The sequence below is a fragment of the Capra hircus genome, chromosome 15 (genome assembly GCF_001704415.2).
Source record: "Capra hircus breed San Clemente chromosome 15, ASM170441v1, whole genome shotgun sequence".
Lineage (NCBI taxonomy): Eukaryota > Metazoa > Chordata > Mammalia > Artiodactyla > Bovidae > Capra > Capra hircus.
In genome coordinates, this window is record NC_030822.1 from 37,094,779 (window position 1) to 37,107,583 (window position 12,805).

The 12,805-nt window shown below is 46.3% G+C and overlaps 1 protein-coding gene across 2 annotated transcripts in view; it reads left to right on the forward strand.

The window, feature by feature from the left end:
* SYT9 (synaptotagmin 9) overlaps window positions 1–12,805 on the forward strand; it is a 211,406-nt gene that overhangs the window by 154,176 nt on the left and 44,425 nt on the right. Inside the window, exons 4-6 of one of the 2 annotated variants that reach the window (XM_018059486.1) lie at window positions 611–731; window positions 2,335–2,506; window positions 4,582–4,711. In XM_018059486.1, coding sequence (XP_017914975.1) covers window positions 611–731; window positions 2,335–2,506; window positions 4,582–4,711 — 423 coding nt within the window. Of the gene's footprint in view, window positions 1–610; window positions 732–2,334; window positions 2,507–4,581; window positions 4,712–12,805 lie in introns of those variants that run through there. The other variant, XM_018059487.1, reaches the window with a different exon arrangement.

Consider the following 12,805-nt stretch of genomic DNA (forward strand, 5'->3'; position numbering starts at 1 on the left):
GTAGGAAACCAGGGATGAGGAGTCTCCAAGGGGCTGTATGGAGACCCATTTGAGAGAGTGCACAAGACTGCGGGGGCTGTATACAGAGCATGTCTGGGGTGCCTGTGAGGCAGACAGCACTGCTGGGGACTCTGTGTAGCTTTGTCCCAGGGGCTGTGTGACTGTGCTGGGGATATGAGTGAAATCGCATGGGGGTCTCCATGGGGTTAGTTAGGCTGTGGGGGCTTCTGTTCTCTGTGCAGGGCTGCAGGTAATGAGACAGAAGGAACAGAACCCAGACGGTCTGCAGTTCTGCCATCTAAAGATGAGTGTGTTTCCTTAGGGAGGGGGCTCCTTAGGTAGGAACATTTATTCTTCTTGTGATTGATGATGTGAAGGGAAAAGACGTGAGGGATTTGGGAGATGAGCAGAAGGACCAGTGCAGCCCCTTGCAATGCTGCCCTGCCCCTGCTTCTGTGTGCACCAGGCTAAAGACACTTTCTTTATTATGATGATTATTTTATGTTTAAATTTTATTTTTTTTAATTGAAGGATAATTGCTTTACAGAATTTTGTTGGTTTCTGCCAAATGAAGATATTTCTAGCGCTTCGGTTTGTGCTTTCTCAACAGGACAACGTGGATCTTGGAGAACTGATGTTTTCCCTCTGCTATCTTCCCACGGCTGGCAGGCTGACCATTACCATTATAAAAGCAAGGAATTTAAAGGCAATGGACATAACAGGAGCATCAGGTGGGACAATCTCAAATTCACATTTCTTCCTACAGTTCCTATATAGCACCTCATGAAGCTTCCAGTGGAGTAATAAAGGTACATGGACTTTGGAACCAAACTGCCTAGGTTTAAACCTAGTCCTAGACCTAATAGCTGTGTGACTCTGGCAAGTCAGTCCCTCTTGGTTTCAGATTCCGCATCTGTAAAAATGAGGATCATAATAGTGTCTGGCTGTTTGTGTTGTTACAGGATTATGATGCCTAGGAATGGTGCCTGGCACACACTGAAAGCTCCTCGGTGTTAGCTCTCATTATTACTACCAGTATTCCCTCTTAGGGCTTCTCCTCCACATGACTGTGGACTGGACCCACAGTTTGCACATGCTGATATATCTAATTGGGTCTTTCCTCAGATACAAGCAATTGTCACCTCAGGCTTTTAGAAGATTGATATCCTATATCCTTCTGTGAAGGGTCCATCGGTGAACTATGCAGTTTGGTTTTTCCAGGGAATCAAGCATGTACCTTTAAATATTAAACCCTCACAGAGGGACTTCCCTGGCAGTCCAGTGGTTAAGCTTCCACACTTCCAATGCAGAGGACATTAGTTAGATTCCTGCTGGAGGAACTGAGATCCCATACTGCTTGGCATGGCCAAAAAAAAAAAAACAACAACAAATGAAATCCTAACAGAAGGTATCCTGAAATGGAGTTCCTTTACATAAGTTCACAAGCCACCTCTGCAGAGGTTCCCAAAATGTAGTCGCAAAATGCCCAGTCCATTGGCTTTTGGTCACTGAGATCAAAAGATGCGATAAATTGCCTCCTGGATACCAGTGTTTTATTCAACCAGAAAAAAAAAAAAGATGTGACCCCTTCTGGCCCTCTTAAGTCCTCCTGGACAGTGTATGAGTGTCAGGGCCACCCGTGGTTATGCAGGTGAAGCAAGGAGAACTCCCCACTGAGCAGGAAAATAGTGAGGTGAAACCAGCGATGTCCCAGCAGGCGCAGAGACCAGGCTTGTCCCCTGCCACCCAGTGGCAGCATGGCCCCACAAGCAAGCCTGTGTCCTTTCTCTCCCTGACTTGCTGAACTGCTTCCCCTTCACAGCTCGACTGCAGGCAGCTCAAGAGCTTGAAGCTTCCGCACTGAAGGACATCCACGTGCACCCCAGCTTCTTGCCATGTCCAGGTGTTTAGCTTCTCCCTTTCCTAAAGGCCTGGGTTTTAGGAAAGACTCCGTGGGGTGGCTCCGAGTCAGAGCGTGCCACCTCTTCCCCCGTGCCTTGAAAATGGCTTGTGTTTCCCTTCCTGTGGCATCCTGGCAAGTCCGTGATCCTAGCTGGAACATTTCTAATTTGATAACAGATGTTTTCACACTGTTTTTAAATTCCGCACATTTTGAGCAGAGTGTGTCCTGTGCTTTTTCCTGAATGAATGACTTAATTACCCCAACTCCAGTCGTTGCCCAGACATTGTATAAATTAAAATCTTCAGACTCCAGTCTGCAGGCAGGTAAAGGGCTTCTGCACCCTGTGGTCCTTGAAACTCTACCATGACAAAACTGCTGGCCTAAATCTGCATGTCTCCTCACAGTACTTCTGCTTCTCATGGTCTGTGCAGATCCCTACGTGAAAGTCTCACTGATGTGTGATGGCAGACGACTAAAAAAGAGGAAAACGTCCACCAAGAGGAACACTCTGAATCCTGTTTACAATGAAGCCATAGTCTTTGACGTCCCTCCCGAGAACATTGACCAAATCCACTTGTCCATAGCAGTCATGGACTACGACCGGTGAGATGCCTGGAGCTGTTTTTCATTGCAAACCCACTGTGCCCAGGACTAGGGAAGGGGTGGCAGCCGTGGAGTCTTAGCTGCTGTCCCAGTGCAGCCACTAAGCAGCACCCTGAGAGCTGAATGACAAGGAGTCACCATTTTGCAAGCCTCTAAGCTCTCCTGTTTCTCATTCTCTCCCCTCCTCCATCTTTCTGTCTCTTCCTTGCTTCCCCTCTCCATCCCTGTACACTGCTAGAGTCAGCTTGGAGAACTGTGGGCCCCACAGATCTTAATCTTCCCTCAGGCAGTCCTACCTGGCCTTTATCAGAAAAATTCCACTCAAAACAGCAGAATGATTACTTGAGCCAGACCATCAACATTTCTAAATACACAGCTTCATTCTTTTTTTTTCTTTTTCTTCTCCCAATATGTTTAATAAAGATCATTTCTATCCACTTAAGTCTGAAAGCAAACACAGAAATGTTCTCTTGAAATTGCTAGAATCAATATGGATGACGGGGTACATTAAAATGTATAAGATGCTCGACTTTCTAATTAATACCGCACAGAAGAGATATTTATAGCCTGCATTGTAGCCAATCGTGTATTTAAAGGACTGATTTGAAAAACAGTCATTTTAATATGCAAAGGAAGTACCAACAGGGAATTATACATGTTAAACCAGTCATTAGACAAAAATGCAAAGTCTTTTTTTAATTGGAAACCTCCCACGTGGTCTGGGCACAATTATTAAAAAAAAAAAAAATCATTCTGACTTCTAATGTCTTACAGTATCATTTGCAGCTAAATAATTTTCCCACAGACCCTGAAATGTCAGCCCAGCAGCCTCAGTGCCCTGAACACTCTTTCCAGCAGATTTCTGGGTGAAACATAATCGTCTTGCAACCTAGGGAGCATGTCCATTGGCTTGGCTGCACATGGGTGTGACAGCACATGCTGGGCTGTAGACCTCATCCTGTCCCTCTGGACGACACACAACACCAATAGTGTCAGGCCACAGGAGGGAACATGGCCCACCAGCCGTGGAAGGCTGGGCCAGTATTTTTCAAGCTATTGCCAAGTTTCCCACATCGACAAATCTGATTATGTGAGCTCTGCTTCAATTTAATTCTCAATAAACTCATGAATCTGGTCTGGAAAAATCCATGGCAGAATTCATGGGGCTTCTGCATGCAACTGATTTTAATGAGCATAGAATCCAATATCCTTCACACTGCTTCTCCACCCTTGCCTCCCCCTTGCACCGTCCATAGGAGAAAAATCCCTCAACTTTGCAGGAAGGAAAAAGAAAGAGCCTGTGAATTTGGATCCCAGAGAATTAAAGGATGAGCCATGTAATTCTGGATGCATGCAAAGGATTTATAACCAAAAACTGGAAGGAAGGAAAAAAAAATGAGCCAAGGCAGAGACCTATCCAAGGATGTTTCAGAAATACTAGCTAGGTATTAAAGGATCTCATTGTTTTTCTACAGTAGGAAACTGAAGTTGGGTCAAAGAAGCAAAGTTGGGCTTGGAAGGAAGGAGGGAAGAGCATGAAAAGAAAACATGTTTTCTAAAGAGAGGTCTTGCAAAAGACAGGAGCCACCTCCATTCTGCCCTTGTCAGCTCAAGGCTACAGCTGCCAGACTCAGAGCTCTTCCATGACCCATTCTTGATTCCCATTTGTTGAAGTGAAACAGCCATCAGTGCAAGAAACTCCTTTCAGTGCCCCCATTTTTCATCACAGAGATCTGAAGGCCTGAAGTCAGTTAGCCTTGCTCCAGAACCAGAGGTGGCATCCTTTGTGTGCATCAGAGAGTTTTTCCAACTCAGGGTTCTTGGGAACAAGCTAAGTTCTGCCAGTGTTAAGACAGCCCAGTTGTGTGAGGGCCAGACTCTGGGCTTCCTCTCTGTGCCCCCAAGTGCCATATTGGTCCCCAAGTCCTAGTGGCTGTTAAGGTTAACCTGTGCTTTTACATTCAAGAGTGAAAAGAACCAAGCCTTTCCTAATTCCTATATGTTTAATTGAGTAGTTGCTGTTCTTATATATCAAAATTTTAGGAAAAAAATAACTATTGTGGACCATTTCACAGTGTAGGTCACAATGAGATCATCGGCGTGTGTCAAGTAGGCAACGAAGCTGAGCGGCTGGGCAGAGACCACTGGAGTGAGATGTTGTCATATCCGCGCAAGCCCATTGCACACTGGCATTCCCTGGCGGAGGTAAGACCCCTCCCGTGTGCACCCCTTTGCAGAAGGACAAATGCTTTACAGTTGAAATGCAGGAGCCACCAGCAATGTGAGTGTACCAGGGTCTGTGGTCTTCGATGGGTTTCCCTGCTTGTACTTCCTGGGACTGTTCCTTGGGAATTGCATTCAGTCTGCTCCCTGCCAGTCGGCTAGGTTTTGAACGTTGACCAGGGATCATCCTTCACTTTGAATACTTTCAAAAAAAGATCTAGATTCTCCTATTCTATGTTATGGCTTTGGATTGACATTTGGAGGGCATCTGCAAGATCTGGGTGAGTGTGGCGTGTCAGGCCATCATAGAGTGACTTACAGCTGGCGTCAGAAGGAATTGGAGACCGGATGAGATGAAGCGTGGGTTTTAGGACTAGCTCTACCGTAAACCTGTGATTCTGGGTTAGTATCAACTGTATATGATGAAAAAAAAAAAGCCAAATTAACATACCACAAAATAACAAGTGAAATGGAAATTTATTTCTCTCTGATGTAAAAAAGGTTCAGAGGAAGGCTATCTAGGCTGTTATAGTGGCTCTGTGATTAACAGAAATCAAGACTTCTATCTTTCTGCCTCCCGGTCCCAGTGTGGGGCTTTTTGTTTTTGTTTTTTTTTTTTGTTATTTTGGGGGTTTTTTGAGGTTACCTCATTGAACATGGCAGCTAAGCGCCAATCATCACATATCTTTTGGTCATAGAAACATGAAGACACAAGCCAAAAGCACATATCTTCCTTTTTAAAGGATTTTCCTTGATACCTTATGCAACACTGCTACTTCTATTTAATTTAGTCACAGAACTTAGTCATAAGGTTACATCTGATTTCAGTGGAGGGTAGGAAGTGTATTCTTTTTGTTGGTAGCAGTGTGTGCAACTGAAAAAGCAGAGTTCTGATTCTGGTTGCAGGTAGCAGAAGAGTGGATACTTGGAGGCAGTGGACCATGGTTCTGCCCCTGACACTCATTCATTCACTCCCCTATCCTTTCCTTCTCACTCTTCCCCCATTCATCCTTAACTCAGTGACACACCCTCTTTTTTTATTTACTAACTCATTCTCTCAGGAATAAATTGCATTCACTGAGTGACATTTCTGTGGGTCAAATGCCGTATTAGATAGAAATAATATATAGATGTAAGAAACCTTTCCTTTCCTTAAGAGCTTGTATACTCTGAGAGAGAGACAGCATGTAAACTAACCACTGAAGTGCACGATCCTAAACTTTATCGTCCCCATCAGGTACTAAGGGGCACAGAGGAAGGAGGTGTTTGTCATGCTTGAGTGAGCTTGTCCGTGAAGTCTTAGTCCCTCCTGCTCTTGGGAAGTGAACTGAGCCCCTGGGAATAAGAATATGAGGGAGTGTGGGTTCCAGGCGGAGAACTCCGTCTTATTCTCCCAGGGCAGGCAGCTCTGTTCCCTGCAAAACCATCTTGAGAGGCCGAGATCAGAGCCTTGCTCGCTCAGTGTGAGTTTCACTGCCCTGGACAGTCAGGAGAGCCTCAGTAAACATGCAGGGCCGCTGTGGAGAGGCAGGAAGGCCCCAGGGGATGAAGGGACAGTCTTTGTTGGAGATGGTACCAGAGGGGACGAGCAGGACATGGTTGGAGGGCTGATTCTAAGCTTCAGGGCTTCCAGGTGGTATACTCCAAGAGGGCCTGGGGGCCCCCTAGTTTTCAGGTCCCTGAGGACACCTCTGTCCTTGGGCCACAGAAGTGAAGACTCTCTCCTGGATTCAAAATTAATACCTGCGGGAGACCATCAAACTGTGAACCACTTGAGAAGTAGCTAGGGGACTGGTGCTGACGACGATGCACCTCACTCCTTCAGGTCCTGGTGGAATTCTCAAAGGAGTCCATCTATGGGCTTATAAAATTGCCGGAGCCTGTCACTAGCAGCAGCGGAGCATTTGTAATAGACTTTTTGCACCCTAACAGAATCACTGCCGACTTTCATTCTTATTTGTAATCTGGAGTGTTAAAAAGTGTCCGAGCTTCTGAACATAAGGAATGGGAAAGGAGTAAGGATCAGGGTATGGTGTGGAGCTGAGACAGGGGCCCTGATTCTGTGCACAAGCACTCCCCTGTCCGTGGCCTTGCCAGGGAGTGACTGGGGGTGGCACGCTGTACACAAGCCCCCAAGCATGGCGCGTGCACCTTACCTAAGGGCACATGTAGAAAGCGGGCCTGGGAGGCTCCACTCGCTGCCCAGAAGAAAGTGCTGTGTGACTGGCCGCCCAGGAGACGAGCCTCAAACCCTGAGCACTTGGCTTATTGCAAATCTGTGTTTGACAGCTTTGTGAGAAATAAGTATTTCTAAGGTTAAACCACGGAAACTTGGGAGTTGTTTGTTAACAGCAGCTAAAATTACTTCAGCGATTACAGTGGTCTTTTCTCAACCGTTGCTGAACTAAGGAAATGAAATGTCCCTTATATGAAAGGCAAATGGAGGGAGGCTTTCCCTGCCCTGTTGCTTCCTGTGTCTTTGAAGTACATGCCTGAGCCTTTGAATCCATCCTAAGCAGGGAAGCAATATTTTCTCTTTTTAGAACAAATGTGTAATGAGCAGAACTGCGGCAGAGGAACTGGATGAGGTGAGAAGCAGCGTCAGAGGGGTGACCACGCTTTGCTGACAGCTGTCAGGATGGAGGAGGCTATGGGCAGGGCAGTTGGAAGTGCTCAGTGCGGGCTTGGATGGACCTAGACTCAAATCCCCGCGCTGCCACTCAGTTGCCTGTGTCTGTCCCTTTCTGAGTCGGTTTTCTCCTCTGTCAAGTGGCCGTAATAGTGCCTGTGCCGCAAGGGTGGTTGTGAGGATTGAACAGTCCAATGTACATGAAGCACCGTGGCTGGCACCCAGTAAATGTTCAGTAAACTTCCCAGTTCCCACCATCATTATGTAGGTCCTGTGTTGCTATGTGTTCTCATGGGACTGGTGCACAAAGATACATCGTAATGTTTGTCATGCAGGGAAAAAAGTTTGGACATCCCCCACCCCCCACATGCTGGTGAGTGGTCACCTCAGACTGGGGGAAGGGGTCATTTGTGACTTGTCTGGATGTAGGTGCAGGTATTTCAGTTCTGTTCTTTCTCCTTTCTTCCTTGGCCTTAAAGATATGTTACTGCTATACTAAGAACTGTTACATTTTCTACTTTAAAACAAAAATAGCAATTAAGTTGCTGTTCTCTGTGTGTGTACACAAGGGTAAGTGTAAAAATAAAAGAGAGAGAAAAAAGAGAAGATACAGGGTAGTTAGGATTTAGTATGAAGGGAGGCTGACCTGGCAGAAGCTCTTTGCTGCTGGGGGCTGAGGGACCAGGTTAGGACTGAACCCTGGGACCTGCAGAGATCTGGCAGCCTGCCTGGGGCTGTATCCAACACACCCTGACCTTGCCAGAGCAGGTGGCAGATGGAGTCTTCAAAGCCAGTGCGTTCAAAAATCCGTTTCTCTCTCAGGAATTCTGGATGGCTTCACTGCACACTCAAAGGTCAGCCAGTGCTGCTTAACTCTCCTGTCTCCCCATGATGTCAGTGGCTCTGAAAGCTGTGTCAGTTCCCTCCGAGCAGCTGCCTGGGCCCTGGGGACAGGAGCATCCCCTCCACAGGCCCTCAGGAGATGACAGAGCTCTTGGGGCTCCCCCCACAGTCCCCTCCTCCGTATATCCAAGAGAAGATGGTGCTGAGCACCTTTCCCACCCCGACATGTGGAGCTGACCCCACCATGCACTCCGGGGAGAGTGATAGAAATAGCTCCAGGTTTCCATCGCTTCCTTGTGAAATGTTATTTGACCTCTGGATTAAAAAGTAGTGAGTTTCACTGATGGAAAGACCAGACCACAGACATCATTGGGTTAAAGCAGTTTTTACTTTTCTCAAAGAGATAGAATCTGATCAGAATGCACAATGAAGGTCAGCAATATTCCCCCTGATTGACAGAAATGCAACATTCTAAATCACAAAGCCCTGCCCAGGGGGTACTCAAGTGTGAGTAAGTCTTCCTCTCTCCAAGCTCACTCTTTTCCCTGTGTACCTGGTTAGACTTGACAGTCTGCAGGACCACCTCAAGAGCTGAAAGGCCCTGCAGCTCTAGGTTGGGCAGTTCCTAGCATAAGTAGTGGTGGGCGTTGCACCATATACCCTGGGGTGAGCAGAGTCCTCATCTGCCAGCCGCTGCCCCCTTGAGGGTGTAAACTTGGAGCTGTGTGACTAAAGCAAATGTCATCACCCAGACTGGACTGGGAGTTACCTTTGCAAGCCCTTTAAATCAACTCTAGATTTTATCCATCAAGGTGCCTGGCAGGCCTACCCAAAGTCTTCAAGGGCTGCATATTGCCAAGATTGCCCAAGCTGGATTAAGTGTCCAGTCCTGGTCCACTTTGCTAGAGGTCAAGGTCACGGATATGCGATCTGGTCCCAGTGCAGCAGGAGTGTTGAAAGTAGACTTCCCAAGAAAGGTCCGCCCCTTCACAGGGAAATGGACACAAGTGAGCTCACCTGATTCCCAGAAGATTCTGAAGTGAGGAAGTCAGAGGCTTCAGCACTCTGGGCCAGCTGTTACTCATAATAGATTTAGAGGAGTGATTCCCCAGAAAGAGGAGGGCTTGACTGGAAGAAACCAAGCAGATCAAGTTTCCATCATTGAGTCTGAATGTGTGTAGGGCTTGGGTCCTGGTAAGCATTAGGCCAGCAGAGAAGGAAACAGAGACCAGAAAAAAAAAAAAAAAAAACCATGATGCTAGGCACAGAATGGGAAGGCTCAGGGAAGTTGCCCCGCACTCTCCTTCCTCCTCCCCGAGCTGGCGCCTGGTGGGGAAAGCACAGAGGCCCTGACGATGGGGGAGAGCAGTGTGCTCACCTCTGACTGGGCTTGCTGTCCTGTGTGTCTTTGGCCAGCAGATGCTGTTGTCACTGCCTGTGCTGATGGAACCCCCTCAGAGCTGAACAGGCTCCACTGCAGCTCTTGACTGCCCTGAGGTCTCTGAGGCCTGGCAGCATCTCATTTGATGCCAGGCACAAGAGGTCTTCTGTGCAGCCCTGGTACAGGGTCGCTTTCTGCACTTGCTGGATGCCTGCCCCCCAACAGAAATCTTGTTGGCCAATAGTGTCATCTCCTTTTCACATCCTGGGAGTCAGGGACATGCAGGAACTGCAGGAGACTCAGGAGTTAAGTGGCCATTTCTACCTTCTTCCTCTAGCTTCATGTTGGCTCAGGGGCCATAGGTGCCTTCAGCTTCCTCAACCCACCTGAAACTTGAGGCTTCAAGCTTGAGGGGTGAATCTGCACCTCACATCAAGTACCCTCCATCTCTCCTAACAAAGGCCTCTCCGCTTCCTCTTCTAACTAGTAGAAACTTCCTTTATATCAGAGCGTCATTTCCTTTAACCTGTAACTTGTGTTCAGACCTTCAAGGTTTCCTGTCAACACTGGGATTTCAATGTGTCTCTTTTCTCTTGACAAGGCCTAGCTTTAGAGATTCCATTTCTGGAAGGGTTGTCTGATCACTGACCTCATGTTGTTTGTCATCAGTTTGCAGGACGTGTAGCATTGATTCCTTTGAATGTAACAACACAGTTTACAGACAGTGGAAACACTGTCCCTGTTACATAGGCATTGAATTAGTGTCTGAGGAATGAATGAATGAATGAGACATAATGAAAGCAGTTGTGTTCCTTTAGTTCTAAAGTTCAACAGTTTCTCAGTCCAAAGTGGAAGTCAGTTCAGAGCAAAATGTAAAAGGTATTAAGACTGAATTTACAGTGACCTCTTCAAATGGAGATGGTCCTTATTAAGCTCCAAGCTCTGATTACCTTTTCTTTATTTAGGAGAAGAATGTGAGAAGAGGTCATTTCTGCACCCCCAACCCTGTCACTTGGTTCCCATGAACTGCCCTCTGATAGTAGTGACTCTGTATTTCGAGTGCATTGGGAAATGTTCAGAATATTCAGAACAATAATTTAGGCACCTTAGTAAATTATGAAGGTCCCCCTCTTGCTGATATGGGTGGTCAGGTTCTGAAGAACTTTGTATCTTCTTTCATAACAGACGGAGGAGCAGAAACCACAGATGTCCCTGTGGCGAATGGCAGAGTGCTGCTCCCCAAATGAGAATTGATCAGGAGGGGTGACAAGAACATCAGTCTTCAACTTGACTTTTCTCGCCAGGCAAACATTTTAGCAGCAATTTTACATCAGGCAATGATTAGCTCGGCCTACCTGTGAAAATTTTAAAAAAAGAGGAAAGTAGTGGGAAGGTACTTTTTGGACAAAATAAAGGCCTTATGATTGAGATTTTTTTTTTTTTTTTCAAAAACTAAATTTTTTATTGGGGGATTTAGTATGCCAATATCCATAAACACCTGCAAAGCCCCTGAAGCAATGCTGATTGCAAAGAACATAGAAATGTACTCCATGTTGAGATCTGAAAAACATGTAACAAACTTGTTAGAATCTGTGCCAGTTGATGTAGGTGGCCAGAATGCAGTTTGGACCAGGAGGCATGGTTAGTGTTAATGGGTCGTTGTGTTTCCAGCTGTGGAGGGAATGGTCAGCAAACAAAGCCAAGAGCATTCAATGTTTCCAAGCAAGTCCTCTTTCCTATGTAGAATTATCTGATTTAGCGGGGCGGGGGTTAGGGGCGGGGAATGGATGCTAAGCATTTTCTCATCTTTAGTATACAAAATCTATGACTCTTCCAGTGGTCTGTAGAGATAGGAATCATATAAACCATGGAAGCATTAAGGTAAGAACTAGAGGTATGAATACCTTGGGAAATACCAAATGCAAAAGTAGGAAGTCAAAAGATACCTAGAGTAACAGGCAAGTTTGGCCTTGGAGTACAAAATGAAACAGGGCAAAGGCTAACAGAGTTTTGCCACGAGAACGCAAGGTCATAGCAAACACCCTCTTCCAACAACATAAGAGACGACTACACATGGACATCACCAGATGGAAACACTGTCCCTGTTACATAGGCATTGAATTAATATCCGAGGAATGAATAAAAAAATGAATGGATGAGACATAATGAAAGGTCCATCTAGGCAAAGCTATGGTTTTTCCAGTAGTTATGTATGGATGTGAGAGTTGGACCATAAGGAAGGTTGAGTGGTGAGGAACTGATGCTTTTGAATTGTGGTGCTAGAGAAGACTCTTGAGAGTCCCTTGGACTGCAAGGAGATCAAACCAGTCAACCCTAAAGGAAATCAACCCTGAATATTCATTGGAAGGACTGATGCTGAATCTGAAGCTTCAGTACTTTGGCCACCTGACACAAAGAGCCAACTCATTAGAAAAGACCCTGATGCTGGGAAAGATTGAAGGCAGGAGGAGAAAAGGATGAGATGGTTGGATCGCATCACCGACTCGATGGACATGAGTTTTAATAAGCTCCAGGAGATGGTGAAGGACCGGGACGCCTGGCATGCTGCAGTCCATGGGGTTGCAGAGAGCTGGACATGGCTGAGTGGCTGAACAGCAACAGAGGTGTGAAAGATAGTAACACTGCACTGGAAAATACCACTGCTGCTCGAGCAGACAGTCAAATGCATCTTGACTCTGCTCTCTTAGAAGTGACCTTGCCTCACCAGTCGCTGCCCTGGAGTGTTCCTGAAGCATGCTTGAATAGTAATTAAGAGAGTGGTTAACAATGGGCTTGGGCCTGCAGCAGTCTCAGCTCCAGGAATGGTGTTTAGAGGTGACTACTAATACTGTGGGCTGATAGCCAGTTCTTCCCCCATAGTTGACATGAACTAGCATGATTTATGCCAGTCTCTGAAAGAATCACACTCCCTCATGATTGATTATCTGTAGAGAAAAGAGTACTTCCTCGGTTGGGTCCAAGGCAAAGGTGGGGCATCCTGTGTTGAGTGAAAAACACACACACACACACACACACACAACTTAAAAGTTGAGAGTTATGTTTTACTCCACAGACAAAACTGAGGACTTAACCCCAGGATGTACCCTCTCTGATAGCCGTAAGGAACAGCTCTAAAGAGTCAAGGGAGGATCCAGGATTTACAAGAGTAAGCAAAGTCAGAACATCAAAAGATTACTATGAATCAAAAGAAAACCAGACACTT